Source organism: Pomacea canaliculata, linkage group LG14, assembly GCF_003073045.1.
Source record: "Pomacea canaliculata isolate SZHN2017 linkage group LG14, ASM307304v1, whole genome shotgun sequence".
Lineage (NCBI taxonomy): Eukaryota > Metazoa > Mollusca > Gastropoda > Architaenioglossa > Ampullariidae > Pomacea > Pomacea canaliculata.
The window spans coordinates 4,573,777-4,589,879 of NC_037603.1; the positions used below are offsets into that span (position 1 = coordinate 4,573,777).

Here is a 16,103-nt window from a genome sequence, read left to right on the forward strand (position 1 = left end):
TGACAGTATCGTGTTCATCATAGTAATGATTAATTAATTCTCACTTGTGGCTTCCTAGTTTATGGCCGAGCTATTTCAATGGGGATTTTTAACTGGCATAAACTCCGTTAGGAGGCTTCCTGGGATAAGGTGATGACAGTTGCCTTTACCTATAAGAAAATAATAGGCAAAGATCTACAATCAGATAAAAACAGTAAATTATTTCAAATAGATTAATTTTAATTAGATTAATAATAGATTAATAAGGCAGTCAGACCTTAACAAGTGTCCTGCAACATTTTCTGCAGTTCTTTAGGTGAAAAGGTTTTCATCGAAAGCAACGTTTTGAGAAGTTCAATAGTGTCATTAGTATTTAATGTAGTCTTCGTATTACCAGAGAGTCCATTAGCAAATTTTAGTTGGTCAACGATACGCTTTCGTCTTTCTTCCTCCCTTCTCCGGTGTCTGCGTTCCAGGTAGATGTTGATGGTGTACAGGAATGGGTTCACCGCAGCGTTAATAGGAAGAACAAAAATGGCGATCCCCACATTGACCTCTCCGGATATAGGGATACCGCTGGACGCAAGGATTCCCGTTAAGCCGACAGGAAACCAGCACAAGAAGTCGGACATCACTACTGTGATTAGACGTCTGGCAATAGTAACCTCTTTTCTTGACTTCGATGTATTTTGTGCAGACATAGAATTGGTGTGAACAGACCAGTATATCAAAGCCTGTCCAGTAAGAATCAGAATGAATAAAATTAAATTTAAAAATAATCATAACTCCAAACGCGTATTCGCGACCTGGAAAGTGTACCCTGGAGGTAGGAAGTGGAACACAGATGCTTGTCTGGCTGTAAAACTGCCAGTGTGACGTCATCGGTAGTAGAGGTACACAAGCCAAGGCCACACCTGTGAGCCACGACACTGCGCATGCGCACTGCGCTGAACGTTTGCCAAAGTGCACCTGGCTGAAAGGAAAACGGAGAACAAGGAAGCGGTCAACTGTAATGAGAAAGATGATGAAGACGGAAACTTCACATGACAGTAAAGACGTAAAACCTGCCAGTTTGCACAAACTGCTGTTTCTCCACCCGACATCCTCCCAGACATACGATCCTCTGTACCGGAAGTCGGCGATACCGATAATTAAAAGATACAAACCCATCAGAAAGTCCGCCACACACAGGTTGGTGACGAAGACGTCATACCCGACGTTACCTGACGTTTTGTGCAACATCAAACGGTAAACCAAGGAGCTGAGGTTTCCCAGTAGCGCCAGTGAGGCAAAGATGGCGACTCCTGCTCGGTAGACTCCGGATCGCAGCAGATCGTCACAGGAAGAAACTTCATCGGAAGGAGAGTGACAGTTGAGCACGTTGAAACCTGGGGGCAGTATGACCGGACAACACAGCTTGTAGTTGTCAGCAAAAACATTTTGTAGTTTAGTGAGATTATAGAATATTTCTCGCGGAAAAATAGTCATAGGGCAACGTCTCAGGTCCAATAATTTTAAACTTCTTGCTGCCTCAAAGCCCTGTCCTGTCACGTGATCTAAGCCGCTGCCGGAGAGATTTAGTGTTGTTAGTGCCGATAAGAAAATGTTCCCTAAGTCTAGGCTTGAAATTACGACGTCCGAAAGGTCGAGAAATTTGAGAGACGATGTTTTTCTAGCATCCACGAAAAACAAAACATTCAATGGATTAAAACTTAATTTTAGAGAATCTAGTCTTGTTAGTCCTGTAAACAAATTGCTGCTAATGTGAGTTAATTTATTGCTACTGAGGTCTAGAATGCGGAGATTAGGCAATGTCACCTCATGCAACCTGGTTATATTACACCGAACTAGAATGAGATGAACGAGGTAGATATTACTTTCAAAGTCAATCAAGTTCATTGCTGTCCCACTGGCATTAACGTATCGAAGGTTAGGGTAGCTAGCAGCATGGAAGATACCAGAACAACGAAAAGCCCAGCCGTGACAGACACAGCTGTGTGGACATGTTTCATTACACAATATTTCATCATCATGTAGAGGACAATGGTAGATTCCGTCACACACGTGACTCTCGTGTACACACACCTGAGAGGCGCGGCAGCGGTAGAAGCCTGGACACGTGTACCTGTCACATGCCGCCTCGTCTTCGTGACCAGGACAGTCGTTGACACCGTTACATCGGAGGTAGACAGGCAGACACACCTGCTGAAGGCTGACACACGTGAAGTGGGATTCCGGACAGAAAAACATCTCTGATGAATTGTATTGAAGTTTGTTGTATGGCGAAAAAGAAAACGTTCCATTTGACGTAAAATTAATTTTCACGGGGAGTTCTACTTTGAAGGGTGTCGTATTCATGTAAGAGTGGTGTTTGACATCGATCTTCATCAGCACGATCATCGCAGTCTACTTGTCCGTTACAGTGCTCCCACTGTTCGACACACTGCACACACAATAGTTTTTATCTTTGTAGTAATCAGACAAACCTAGATAAGCTAAATTTTCAAACTATAATTAAAACATTTGAATAATCATTTTTCTCTACTTTTTATCTTATACTCAGAATAAAGAATCGTTAAGCTTTAGAAATTTCTTAAGATCTTAAAGTTGTCTCCCTTGTATAGGGTGACCATGACAATAATCTTGTAACAAGTCAACAGAGAATCAACAAACCCTTCTGCCTGCACACCGAAAAGGAGACAAAGGGTGGCAGGGTGGAAAGTAGCAGAAGTCTTCGTCGCTCCCGTCTTTGCAGTCAGCACGATGATCACACACTAGCGTGTACGGGACACTCTGATGCACGCCGACACATTGAAATGGAGGCAATGGTGTCAGTGGTGGCGGACAGGAGTGTGTAGCGCCATCTGTACTGCCCCAGCATCTAGAGACCTCGTCACACGCCAGAAACACGTGTGTGAAGTGATGATTGGGACACTGTATGTAGCCTGACTGTTACACATATTGAATTTATGTTGAGATACTAGTCGCATGAGACATAACGATCAGACATGTGAAACACTTTAATATAATATTTTATATTTGAATAGTGTTATATGCAAGAAAGAGTTTAATATTTAGTACCATTTAGAGTGATGTTTGTAAAGTTTTTAAAGTATCTATCTGATACTCAACCCCTACTGATACGGGTTTTCAACTCTTTTCCGCTTCGTACTTGAAGCTAATGCTTCTGATGTTCACACCCAGGTTCAGCACAACTAACACGAGCCATGGTAACCCAGCATCCACGTTGATAACGGACAGTGAAGGCGGGTAGTCGACGAGCTGAGGGGTTGTGGTACAAGTCTGGGTTGACTGTCCGTAAACTGATGTTAAACACTCAGTTAGTCGTCCCTTGACCGGCTTTTGTCGTTGGGAGGAACACATAGATACATGGGGCAGTCCAGTCTCATTCATAGACAATACTTTCTAAGGCACCACTCGATTAGTTTCAGTCACATTTCTGAAATAGGACTCAGCCAGTTATAGTGAATGGCTGCGTGTCTCCATCAGTCTCCATACACTCATGAGTTCCCCAAGGTTCTGTACTTGATCCAATTTTCTTTATATGCACTGAGATACTTACTACTATTATTCAATCTCGCTCTGCATATGATTAATCTTTTGCTGACGATACTCAGCTGTTCTCTTTGTCAGGCTGACATGTCTCTTAATGAACATGTTTCTCACACTTGCTGTGCTGCATACTAAAGCTCCGTATGATAAGCTTTATTCGCCATACTCTGTCCATCTCAAACACCAAAATTCTCCTCTCCTTTTTGTTACATCTAATCTGGACTACTACAACCTTCACAATGTCCATAACTCAGCTGCTCGTCTCGGTTTTCCGGAATGTGCAAATGTGAACATTTCACACCATTTCTTCACTCTCTTCATTGGCTACCAGTTAAAGCTAGAATAGACTACAAGCTCTCAACTCTATGTTATGGGTTCTTTGAAGGCTCCACCTGAACTACTTTACTGAAATCTTCTGTCCACACTCCTGCCCGACACCTTTGCTTCCCATCAGGCTCCCACATTCTCCCCTTCCTCCCACACAGACAGTTACACACGGATAACGGAAGTCCTCCCGCTGTGTTGCTAAGCAGTGAAACTCTCTTCCACATCACATTTGCCACTCGGACTACAAGGCTACATTCACACGCTCTCTTAAAGATATCTGTTCATTTAGTAATATTTTAACTCTTTTTGTAATATTGTTTGTAATGTTAGCGATCTATAATGACTTCATCTTTACACTGTTTACTATGTCTACATCCCTTCCCACCTTCATCTATTGCTTTAAATTCTACTAGCGTACTTTATCTTTATGTTGTTCAGTGTCCCTATACTTACCTCATTGTCAGTTGTTATCTAATATTCATTCACCTTTACGTGCCTGCGCAGAGAGTGCGATCTATATTGGATCGTGAGGTTTTGCCTGCTTGACTACTATTCACCTTTACTTGTAAAGAGGTGTTTACTATGTGTGTTGTTTGTGAGTTTTAGTAATAACAAAATTCATATAAAAATACATTTCTTGACCTTGATGAAAATTGAAGTGGCTGATGTTCTGATCTCTGGTAGCTCACTGTTTTCATAGGGACTTACAGTTCCTGGGATCTCACACAGAAGACAAGAAAAACCAAATGTCTCTTGACACTTGATTATAGCAAGTGAACTTATTTTATAACTTCCGAACAAATTCGACATAGATGAGCAAAGGTCAATAGTAAGAGAAAATTGCCGGTAATCAGACAGGCTGATGAAATGGGCGATCGTATCGTCTGACCACATCAAGCTTTTTCTATACCTGCGACAGAGAAGAGCAAAATAACAAATACGAGAACTATTAACCTACTGTGAAACCTATTGATGATTTTATCATTGCGTCGTTTGTGTTTAACAATATAAACAACGAGAAATAAAAACGAGGATCAAGTACTTACATCACGGATATTGTCGGAGTAGCTGACCTTGCGCCGATAAAGAAAAGAGAGCATTTATCCGTCCTCACGAAAAAGTCTGTCACAGATTCCCACACCTGTCTGGTGCTCAGACTCGGCAACTGTCCTCCTCGCTTCTGACACTGTTCATGTGCACTGATCCAAGACATTTTTTCCTCACCTAAATATGAAAGTGAAAAGCAGCGGCCGCCAGCCTGGAATGTCCCCGGGCTGCACGTGCCGTCACCTGACCAGCATCCAGCTTCATCTTCGCCGCCCACACAGTTAGACACAAAGTTACACGGGAAGTGATGCTGCATGTCCTCCCATCGCACGGCCGAGCAGTTCCACCTGCCTTCAGACAGCTGAACAGGTAGTGCCGACACGTGGTGGAACGAGAACTGTATTCTGAAGAAGGGCTGAGGATATTTGGTGAAACTTTTGTACTGTACACGTACACCTCCGTGGTAAATAACTGGTTCAGTGGATGAATATTTGCGCAGAGCACACACACTAAATTGTGAGGAATTTGAATGGTTTTGTAATATTATCAAGAAAAGTAATTTATTTATTAAGCAGTTAATGTTCTTTTTATACAGATAAATGCTAATAACAATATCGTGGTCTTCAGGTGCCACCAGGTAAGTCCAGGTGTTTATGAAAGGAAGGTATCCTTTTTCTCCACTCGGTTGTGATGTGTCTATATAGCCTGTTAATGACAACAAGCAGTTTTAAGGATTTATTTACAAATCAATGTATTTCTAAATAAATTATTTTTTTGGTAAGCGTGTATCACAACAAACACATCTACTATAAATTGCAGTTTACTCCTGTTAATTCACTCAATGTTTTTTCAATAACAGACTTATACTTCATTTAACCTCAATTAGTTATGTAGTCCATCAAAAGACTTTTAAAAGAAAATTTAATAAAAAGTTTAATTACTGAATTTTAATTACTGAATAAAAATACATTGTATATCGACAGAAGAAAAATGAAGGTGGGGTATGAGAAGCTTTATCTGTATTGCCTCAGCTAAACTAAAAACTACATTTTTCCCTCCCATTAAGATCTCCATTTATCGTAGCTAAGCGTCCTGCAGCAGACATATGTGTAGCAGACATTAACATTATTTATTCTTGTTGTTATTGTTATTATTATTATTATTTGGTACATTTCTTTCAGAAGTCAGAATACATGCCCTGTCAAGAATACTGTTGAAATTATAAAAACACACCGATTTGTTGCGAGTCAGTGATTGTTATCATGAGATGCGAACACCGAGCATCTTGTTACACGTGGCCAGTAAAGTATTACCTTCCTCGCAAGTATAAAGTGTCTCATGTAGCTAGCACCTTCTCTCCTTGTATTAACTTTGTACTTCAGCACACTTCCAAAACTATAACTGCCTCCTCAGATTACTAAAGATAATAATTATCTGACAGATGATATACTGAAGACATCGTGAATCAAACTTTAAATCTCATTTGCTAGACGATGAGTTGGAACCGTTACTAAATGCCAACACATTTTATGACTCGTGGATCGTTGGAGAAATTACAATAGATTCTTCCAATTATCGCAATATGACTAAAAGTCCACAATACTGTTATATATAAGAAATTAAGATGAGTTCAAACAACATTTAGAGAGTGATACGTTAGAGGGAAATAACGGTCTGTAATTGTATACTGGATAAAAAAAGACAAATAGATAAATGTCTAATGTAAATTTTAAAAAAAGATATTCGAAGGTAAGCAGAAAGAAATAGTCGTAAGATGTTTTCGACGAGCTTCTGGCATGAAAGATTACATGATACCAAAATGTCATGTAAATTAGATAAAATACCTGTAGTTGAGGTGAGGAAGGTAGTGGTGAGTTGTGGCCGAGTTCCTTGTGGGACTGCCGTGAAGTTCACTTTCAGCTGAAAAGCTTTTTTCAAGCTACTTACCATTAGCTGAAGCCTCACAATATTGGAGTAAGTGAAAAATTCAGTGGGGAGGACGTTGACATTATCATTAAATATTGCCACGTTGTCCTCATCAGTTAAAATCACTCTATGTTGACCTGCCGTTAATTCTGTTGACGTCCACACGTGAGCCACCATTCCTTTGGGAACTTGCAGCTCGATGGTGCAGGAGAGGACAACCGAGTTTGTCTGTGAGTTGTCGGTCTGTGTGAGAGAAATGAGGATGCTCCCTTCGCTCCCCTTCACGGGATAAATGTGCGAGTGGTTGGCACATTCTTGAAGCTGTAAGTGCCAATGAGGTGAAGGTAAACTTGTAGTCAGGTCGTCAAACGTATTGACACTCGCCAGTGGCTCGGTGGCTGAGCTGGTGTTGCTCACACCATATACGTGTGTCACCACGTTGTCAGACTTGTCATATTCACCTTTTTCTACAGACACGTAACGGTCAGTGTGTTTGAAATCAAAGAGACTGGTAGATTCTCGTGAAATGGGGATATAATCTGGAAACCATATACCCTTGGAAATATTTTCTTCTTCTAACTTGTTGGTATCAGTGGTACTTGCAATGATATTTCTTTGAAGTAAGCAAATTAATAAACAGAGATAGGCAACAAAATTTATTCTGGACATGCTGCCTCATCTGCAAAAATAGAAATTAGTTATCAGAAAGCCATCATTATTGTCGTCATCGTTCTTAGCAGCAGTACAACCATTAGAAAAGAAAGAAGGCTGTTGCTGATTTGTTATATTAAAACGTAAAGGTAAGTCTCGAAAATCGTTGTGGGAACAGTCACTGAACACAAGACCTGTAAGGAGATTAGCGCCACCAGAAAAACTTTAGTAGAAAATAGTTTCCTCAGGCAGGCTAGGAAAGCGGTCAGTGATTATGAAAGAGCAGGTGGTTTCTACCACGCAAACCTGGATAAAGCAGAGTCGAATCTCACCGACGCTATTTCACGTTTCTTGATTCTAGAGTAATATTTTCATCGCGTTGTAGCTACAGCTCTAAAAGTAAAACAACATCTGCGAGGTCTGAACACCACATGACTTTGTAAACAAGACACTTGGTGCTTCACCTTCTCCAGGCTAACAACCTACACTCACTTCAAAATTCCGAGCCAGTGGGGTTTTCTGACATAGTTTTTATGAAATAGAGGAAGAAACAATTATCTAATGCAGCACATAAAACGGTCTGTTGACTCATTTCACAGGTCAGCTTGTGATGTATACCGAGTACTGTTGCCGAGCCTTGTGTTAGACGCGTCACACAACACACCTGTGACATCACGTGACTTGTCGTGACTTTAGTTCCGTATTTTTCCTTTCTCTTTAATCAACCCTTTTTTTGTTACAAGGATGTATGGATGCCTTTATTTTGTAGACAGGTTAACAGCTGACCATAAATTAATAACAAAGTTTAAGAGAGGTCTAGATTCTGTTCACACTACATTGCAGTCGTCGTCAACATCTCGTCAGCTCGTCATGATATTAATTGAGTTTACTATAACCTACAGTAATGATGATATTTTTTACAGTTTTGTTTGAATCAGAGACTTTATCAAATGACTGATTTTCCGAAGGATTAAAAAAACCAGTTAATAATAGTAATTTTCAGATGGCTGTGAAGTACAGAACACTAAAGAACAGTTGCTCACGTGTGTGAACACATCTGACTAGACACACAGCTACTGTACAGAATGAGACTGGAAGCTCGGCAGTGACTCAGTACTGTGCGAATACCCGATTATAAAGCTTTTTCTCTTGAAATGTTTGAGCTTTAGATTTTTATCTTTTTGTTGGTTTTTGTTTTTTTTTTTGGCTGTCTTCTGCTCTCTAGTACCGTCGTGAATCAGTGGGTGGCAGATACAAAACATTTCACGGTGGTGACAATCGAAGTAGAATTACATTCCTTTACTTCAAGAAAAAGGAGCTTTGGATGGGTTTTTAAATTTTTTTTGTTTTTGTTTTTGTTTTTGTTTTTTGGCTTTACTTGTAAATGTTATCGTGTTGCTTTAAAATGCTTTTAAAATTTTTTTTTTCTTTCTTTCTTTTTTTTTGCTTTTCGCTTTCCTTATAAATGTCATCGTGCTCCTTTAAACAGAAGTTTAAAAAAATAATTTGTTCATCCGAAAACCTCGCTAGAGGAAACCAGTTTTTTTGTATTTCTGTCGTAAAACAGAAAAATATGTTAACTTTAATTCCACCCTTTGGAAAGAAATTTCAATGTCAAAAAATATTTTCAAATGTGTTAGTCGTAAGAAATATTCATTTCTGAATGACATTTCATTTTCGTGAATTTCTTTTTATTTCCCTGTTTGCTATTTTTGTGTTTTTTTTTCACTCCCTCTGTGTGTGTGTGTGTGTTTCTTTTAAGAATGTTTCAAGAAAGAAAGCATTTATCTCAGAAATTTAGCAAACAGACTTATATTACCCAGCAATTAAGGCTTACCATTATCATAAAAATAATTAGAAATAAATTTCCTTGTGTTTGACTGTTTCCGTATTTTGATTGTGATATATTGTCTCCTACTTTACCTAGTATAACTGGGTGGAGGGTACAGAGCTCTGTCGTGTTTCTGTTTTATCTGATGTCTACCTGGTGTTGGACTTGTGATTGTGTCGGTGGCTTCGGTTCTTGTCCGACGTGCGGACTTCACGATGGGCACAGCTGTGGTCTTCATGTTGTCTCGACCTTCTGTTGATCGGTGAACTTTCGCGTGTGTTGCTCTCATTCGTCGATACAGTCAGACTTTTCTCGCACTGAAATATGTGTGTTCACATTATGTGAATATATCAAGCGCTTAGAGTCGGCCTGGAGGTAGAAACAGATACATTTGCTGTATTATTATAAGTAGTAGTAGTAGTAGTAGTCACACATACATACTCACAAATACACCTGAGCATACCTGCTACGAACATTCACACAAATTTATATGCTCGCAAACACACACACAACAGTAACTACAACGTGCTCTGGAATCTCAAGCTCTTGAAACATCAATGATTTGTAAGATCACGAAGCCGTGCACGAGGCCTACGTGTAGAAGAACTTTTTTGACGATCAAAAAGAAGACACCTGCTGTCAGATGACGTACAGACTTCATGTGGAGGGTGGAGAGACTTGGGGAAGGGCGGGGGAGACTAATGAGCACACAGAATGAAATCCCTGCATCATGTTGCTGCTTCTTGTACATCACTGTTGTCACCTGCTGTGCTCTCTCTCTCTCTCTGTACGTTCGCTACCAAAACAAATCATTAAATGGCATAGTGCTACGTAGCTACAATGACTGACTGACTGACACACTGACTGACTGACTGACTGACTGACTGACTGACTGACTGACTGACTGACTGACTGACTGACTGACTGACTATCCCTTACTGCCCGTGTTGAATGGGTTCTTGATCCCCCATTGGGTATAAAAACAGGCAGGGAGAGTAGGAAAGTGGTTCACCTTCTCTCTTCCTCTTCCCCAACTACATTTATCTTTGGTTTTTAAAGCAAATGAAGGCAGGTCTAAGTGGTAATATCCTTCGAACAAAACTAAATGACGAGGACGACGAAGATGACAATGACGATGATTGAGATTGTACAGCAAATTTCCAAACTTGGAGGCGAGCTAAATGCACTGTATACAAAAGACTAGGAACAAACCGACAGTCAAGGTAAGCGTCAACACACGGTGATAACCTGACAAAAACACGAAGTGCGTTATGAAGATGGAGAACTGATGAGTAGATGGAAGAGTTTTTTGTTGATCATGCAAGACGTTTTTGAAGGAGGAGACGTGTTCTTCAATGGAGAAGGCGAAAATATGTGCCTGTTATTACTCAGACTGTGTGCGATCACTCGGGTAGGACTGCAGCGATTTTAACCCAGTGTTAGAGAGTTTGTGCGCAAAAAATGTATTTTGAGGTAAATTTTATAGACAAGTCCTTGTGTTGTATTACCGCATTGTCTCACTCACTTGTTTTCTAGATTAAAACATAAATTGACGTAAATAAATCGTTTATTTTACTACTACTACTACTACTACTACTACTACTACTTCTTCTTCTTCTTCTTCTTTTCTTCTTCTTCTTCTTCTTATTATTATTATTATTATCGTTTGTGTAGCGCCTTATCCATGACTTTGGACACCAATGACACCCCAAGGCGCCTTGCAAATGAAAGAAGGTGATGTGACGACAAAATAAGGTGACGACAAAATAAGGTGACGTCAAAATAAGATGACGTCAAAATGTCTATTCAGCAGCCCATGTCGTCCACATCTTAGGGCAGCGCCAACACACAGCACGTGCAGAACTCCGCCGTACAAACATCAAAACAACAAACAAGCTTCAGTACAGTCCATAGCAAATAAACACATCAATAGACCAGTGATGCCCAACCTTTTTCGGCCTGCGGGCCATATCCATTTCGGACAGCCGTGTCGCGGCCCATATCCATTTCGGACAGCCGTGTCGTGGGCCACTTCACCGCAAAAATACAAAAAAGACAAAAAAAATAGAGCAGATACCATTTTTATTATTGTACTTACCATTAATTATGTAGTAATTAGTGGGATATTTGAAGTTGTTTTCCCGAAACCAACTTCTGAATGTCCGGCTGCATCGTAGAGACACCAAGTCGGAGCACTGAATGGAATCGTCTATCGAAAAAAAGATTGGGAAACGCCCCTACGTGGGGATAAATACTTCTTCCTTTTTTTCGTTTTTTTTTTCGGGTTTTTTTTTTTTATTATTATTACTAACATGCCGATTTCCTGCACTGTGGGCAGAAGTTTCGCGGGCCGGATGGCACCGCGTCGCGGGCCGGATATGGCCCGCGGGCCGTAGGTTGGGCATCCCTGCAATAGACGATAAAAACAATTTCTTCATTGACAAAGATGACAAAGATGTCCACCTGCACAGCTTACGTGGGTCTTCCAGGTAGCCTCCAAAGTGTAGAAATGTGGATGTATGTGTGTTTGTGACTCTTCCACAGTTCGATAAATCCGTGTTTCGGTATGTTCACACGTTTGTCTGTGTGTGTCTGTGTTTGTGTGTGTGGTGCAAATTAATAAACATACATGTGCGCAAGAATGTATCTTTGTGTGCCAAGATGATAGATACCACAACACTGATTTTGCTAAGACTATAGTTGATCGTCTTAATTCTCTCTCGTGTGTTAACAAGAGAGGACACGCCGCACGAACAAACACATAAATAAATCAGCTGCTCGTCAGAACGGAAATAGTTTTCGTACCCTTGAACTTCTCACGTAATGTGTATAATAAATAATATTTATATATTGTTTACGAACGTCGCGCAAGTTCACAAAGCCATAATCTTAACGTTTAAGACAAGGACGAGACATGGACAACAGAAGAAACAAACATGAAGACGAGTCATTAAGAAATCACACACGTACACATATATCTAGAAGACACAGAAATCAGGGAACAAATTAATAGTAGGGATAGAGTGTAAGAAATGGGCAGACAATGACGAGGAGGTGGACTAGTCAATTGAATATAAGGAGTTTTGTTGATTGGTGATGCTGGGAAGAAACTTTCACTGTTTTCCAGCGCAGTGACTAGAAATCGGATGATGATATGTAGTTGGCCTGATGACAGGGATAGAGAGCGAACGGTTATCAGACAAAGAGCGGAGTAGTGTGACTGGCATGGAGAAGGAGAAAAGCACAGAGAAGTAGTCATAGTCTGCGAAGAAATTAAAAGACATTTTGTATAGAAAGCGAAAAAATATGGGGAGGAAGCTCAAAAGGGGCATAGTCCCACTTCCTGACTCTTAAGCACCAGACCTACAGCAAAGTTCTGTTCTTTCTATGGGTGCCTTGAATATGTGAACATTTCAGTATACTATAATTTGAATCATGCAGGTGATGTACTAGATTAAGACATAAGAGGGCCAACCATAATTATATATTAATTGAGAATTCTCAAACTTAAGTTTTGATACAGTGTGGTCTAAGGGAAGCAACTGCAAGATGTTGTAGTGACGAAAGCCTGCATGAGTTATCTGTGTTTCATGTCGCAAACGCCTCCCGACTATTAAAAAAAACCAGTACAGAATACATCGGCACTCAAAAACGTAAGGAAGAAAGAAATGACAATCAAATATGGTTCTCACGCGTTTATTAGCGTAAGATATTTATGTACAGATCTGTATACACAAAACATGAAATGCAAGCCGAAAGTAAACTCAAAGTACTAATCATATGATGGGAAAATGATGAGACCGGCGAAGGGACATCACTCTATTTCAACACTACCCTATAGAACTATATCACGTGTGTGCCTACCTTATGAGGGTTACTCGAGACAAAACACAACAGGAGCTGATATACAACATTGTTTATATAACTGATGTCAGGAACACTGTGTCACGGACCAGTCTGTTAGGAACAGGAGGTTGTTGCCCCTGTCTTTTGTTTGTCAGAGATTATTGCCCTTACCAGTATCGGAGAGTGTTTTTGGTTGCGTCGTGTTTAGCGTCAGAACACGACGTCATTTTATGACGTAGTTTTAGATTGGAAGAGAGTGAAAATTTTTGGAGGAAAGCAGACGACGGGAGACGAGAGAATAGAAAGGACAGGTGTGAAAGTGGTCTGACTGTACGAGTGGATACAGTGACAGTTTGGAGATACAAGGCGCTGTGTGGAAGCCCAGTAGCGGACTAGAGTGTATGGATTGTCCGTTTTGGGGAACTTGTGTATGTGTAATTCAAGGAAGATTTCATTTTGGGTGTGAGTAACTAAGACTAACGATTTATTCAAAACATATGACAGTTTGGAGTTGCAGGTCGCTGTGTGGAAGACCTATGGACTTTGTATATATTTAATTAATGTTGATTGATTTAAAGTTTTGATTCCCACGACAAATCTTTGTGATATGTGATTGAAAGAACACTCAAGGGGACGCGTGCGTGTAGCGAGTGAAAGTGAGATCTAAAACAGCGTTCCTGGCACACTGTAAAGCAAGGATGTCAAACTCAATCACACAGGGGGCCAAATCTCACATCATACACAAGGTTGTGGGCAGATAACTTTTTATTGGAAGGTAGAAAACTAACCTTAACTTCTAAAACTAAGCTTAACTTCGGCTAGTTAAGTAGAAGTTAATATCAAACTACCAAACAGAGGGAATGGAGAATAGGTTCAGATTTTTTTGTGCTGATGGGGATAGATGAAGCGAAATGAGTTCGTTTGTGATCAGTGTGGATAAAGTTTGTTTGAGTAGACGTGGAACCTTCCTGCTAAGTTGTTTATTGTAAAACGTGATGCTCCATGTTTATTTTCTGTGACATAAATGTTATTTTTGATTGGCATTCTGCTGATATTAAGGAAAATAAAGGTCAGAGAAAGAAGTGCAGAATGTGTTAAGTATACTGTGGCTGTTTGCCTGTTTGCGACAGTGAAGTCTGCTAAGTAGCGTGCTACCAGGTGCTATCAGTCACGTGATTTAAGAGACCGTAATCGTTTTTCGATTTTCGCGACTATTATTGTACTGATGATTAGGCAGTAGGTAAACAACCATATCACAACCCAAAAATTTGATCGGACATGATTCAAAGTTAGTATTTATCATTGAAGTCCGTCTTACAATCTGCCCTATCTTTCCATTTAAAAGAAAAATATACATCCACAGGAAAAGGTAGTCGAAGTCTGGTTATGAGAATGACAGTTTAGCTGGTCTGTTCAATACAAAACTCCGCCTAGAAACCACTCGGGTAACCTGCCGGTCCCATGCCCGGATGAAGGATGAGGTGAAGATGGCTTTTATCATTTCAATATTGAAGGTAAAAAGTTACTGAAGTAAGAGTTCCGGCGCTTTGACTTTATTTGTCGTTTAAATATTCATGGGAGACTTATTTTCACAGTCTTTTCTAACTATTTATGCTTTCACATACTTGCTGCCAACTTTACTAATCAAGATCATCATTCAGGTTTACTATGTTCAATTAACAATAACCTGTTACCATATATTACCAGATTGTACACAAGCATTCGTAACTTGATAGTTTTCCCAGTTGCTAAAATATTTTGCTAAGAATATCTCTATACTTTTTCTTAATGTTTATAGAAGATGTTTTATAGTGAATTTATCATTTCCTGGATAAAAATAGAGCCTAGACTTAGTAATCTATTTTCTTCCATTATCTATTTTGCATTTTTACTCAAACGTCTAGAAAAAGTTTGTTTAATCATAATTGGTTTGATCTTGTCTCCCTGGAGATTTTCGAAGTCTTGTAGTGCTTTGCTGTCAGATGATATGATATGTCAGGCGATATGAAAAGACTACATGACTCATGCTTGACCCTGCAAACGCAAATGCGTAAAATACACTGGGAAAACTCTGTGATACGACATCAGCTGCATTAACAACAACAAAAAAAAAATACAAAATAGGAAAAAGGGTGAAGATGGTTTCTGATTATTTCAATATTGAGGGTATAAAGTTACTGAGGTAAGATAGAGTTCTGGCCGCCCTGTAAATCAATCTGCTTCTACTGAGAGTAGAGACGAGTGTACATCGAGTTTACCTGGTGTGATCTATGGAGCACGTGATATTGTTTACAAGTGTAAGGGCAATAATCATGAGGCCAGACTAAAAGCTAGCGCGAGTTATACACCCTGATTGTAAAATTTGACGGTGTGGAGACAACATGTCACAGATACTCGTAATACTTTTTTCCTGTTTGCACTGAAATTTGTGTGGACTTCAAGGTAAACTAAAGGAGAATAAATTAATATTTTTATAAGGCCATTTGGCTTATTTGCTTGGTTTAAATATCCATGGGAGACTTTTTTCACAGTCTTTTCTAACTATTTATGCTCTTACATACTTGCTGTTAACTTTACTAATCAGTCATCATTCAGGAGGATTACTATGTTGAATTAACAATAACCTGCTGCAATAAACTACAAGATTGTAGACACGTATTCATAACTCGCTCTCTAACAACTGTTTTTCTGAATGGTTGCAGAGGATGGTTCGTAGGGAGTTTATCACTTTTCAGAATAAGGCTCTAAGAAACGTACCTTCAACTCTATTTATTCTGTAATACATTTAAATACTGATTATTTTTAAACTGATGATGCTTGAACACATTCACATGGTACGTTGTTATCAGGACAATGGTGTACTTGATATGAGTGGAGAGGTGTATGTGCTTTTTAATGTTTTTTTTCGACTGCATTTATTGTA

General features: G+C 39.7%; 2 protein-coding genes across 2 annotated transcripts; both read right to left on the reverse strand.

The window, feature by feature from the left end:
* Positions 1 to 495: 495 nt before the first annotated feature.
* Positions 496 to 2,250, reverse strand: LOC112555543 (G-protein coupled receptor GRL101-like). The gene has a single exon (XM_025223976.1). The coding sequence runs from the start codon at positions 2,227 to 2,229 to the stop codon at positions 496 to 498; it is 1,734 nt and encodes a 577-aa protein (XP_025079761.1). The 5' UTR covers positions 2,230 to 2,250.
* Positions 2,251 to 2,385: 135 nt separating this feature from the next.
* Positions 2,386 to 9,572, reverse strand: LOC112555544. The gene is made up of 7 exons (XM_025223977.1): positions 9,488 to 9,572; positions 6,771 to 7,391; positions 5,520 to 5,631; positions 4,926 to 5,435; positions 4,522 to 4,789; positions 2,669 to 2,928; positions 2,386 to 2,422 (listed from the first exon to the last, which is right to left on the reverse strand). The coding sequence occupies exons 1-7, from the start codon at positions 9,570 to 9,572 to the stop codon at positions 2,386 to 2,388; spliced, it is 1,893 nt and encodes a 630-aa protein (XP_025079762.1).
* Between the last annotated feature and the right edge of the window lie 6,531 nt (positions 9,573 to 16,103).

Excerpts from the sequence above, each read along its gene's own strand:
- LOC112555543 (XM_025223976.1), bottom strand. The coding sequence starts at position 2,229 with ATGTTTTTCTGTCCGGAATCCCACTTCACGTGTGTCAGCCTTCAGCAG.
- LOC112555544 (XM_025223977.1), bottom strand. The coding sequence starts at position 9,572 with ATGAAGACCACAGCTGTGCCCATCGTGAAGTCCGCACGTCGGACAAGA. Across the intron at positions 4,790-4,925 it reads ACTCCGACAATATCCGTGAT|GTATAGAAAAAGCTTGATGT; the intron begins GTAAGTACTTGA and ends TCTCTGTCGCAG. Across the intron at positions 2,929-4,521 it reads CCACTTCAATTTTCATCAAG|TCAGGCTACATACAGTGTCC; the intron begins GTCAAGAAATGT and ends TATGTGTAACAG.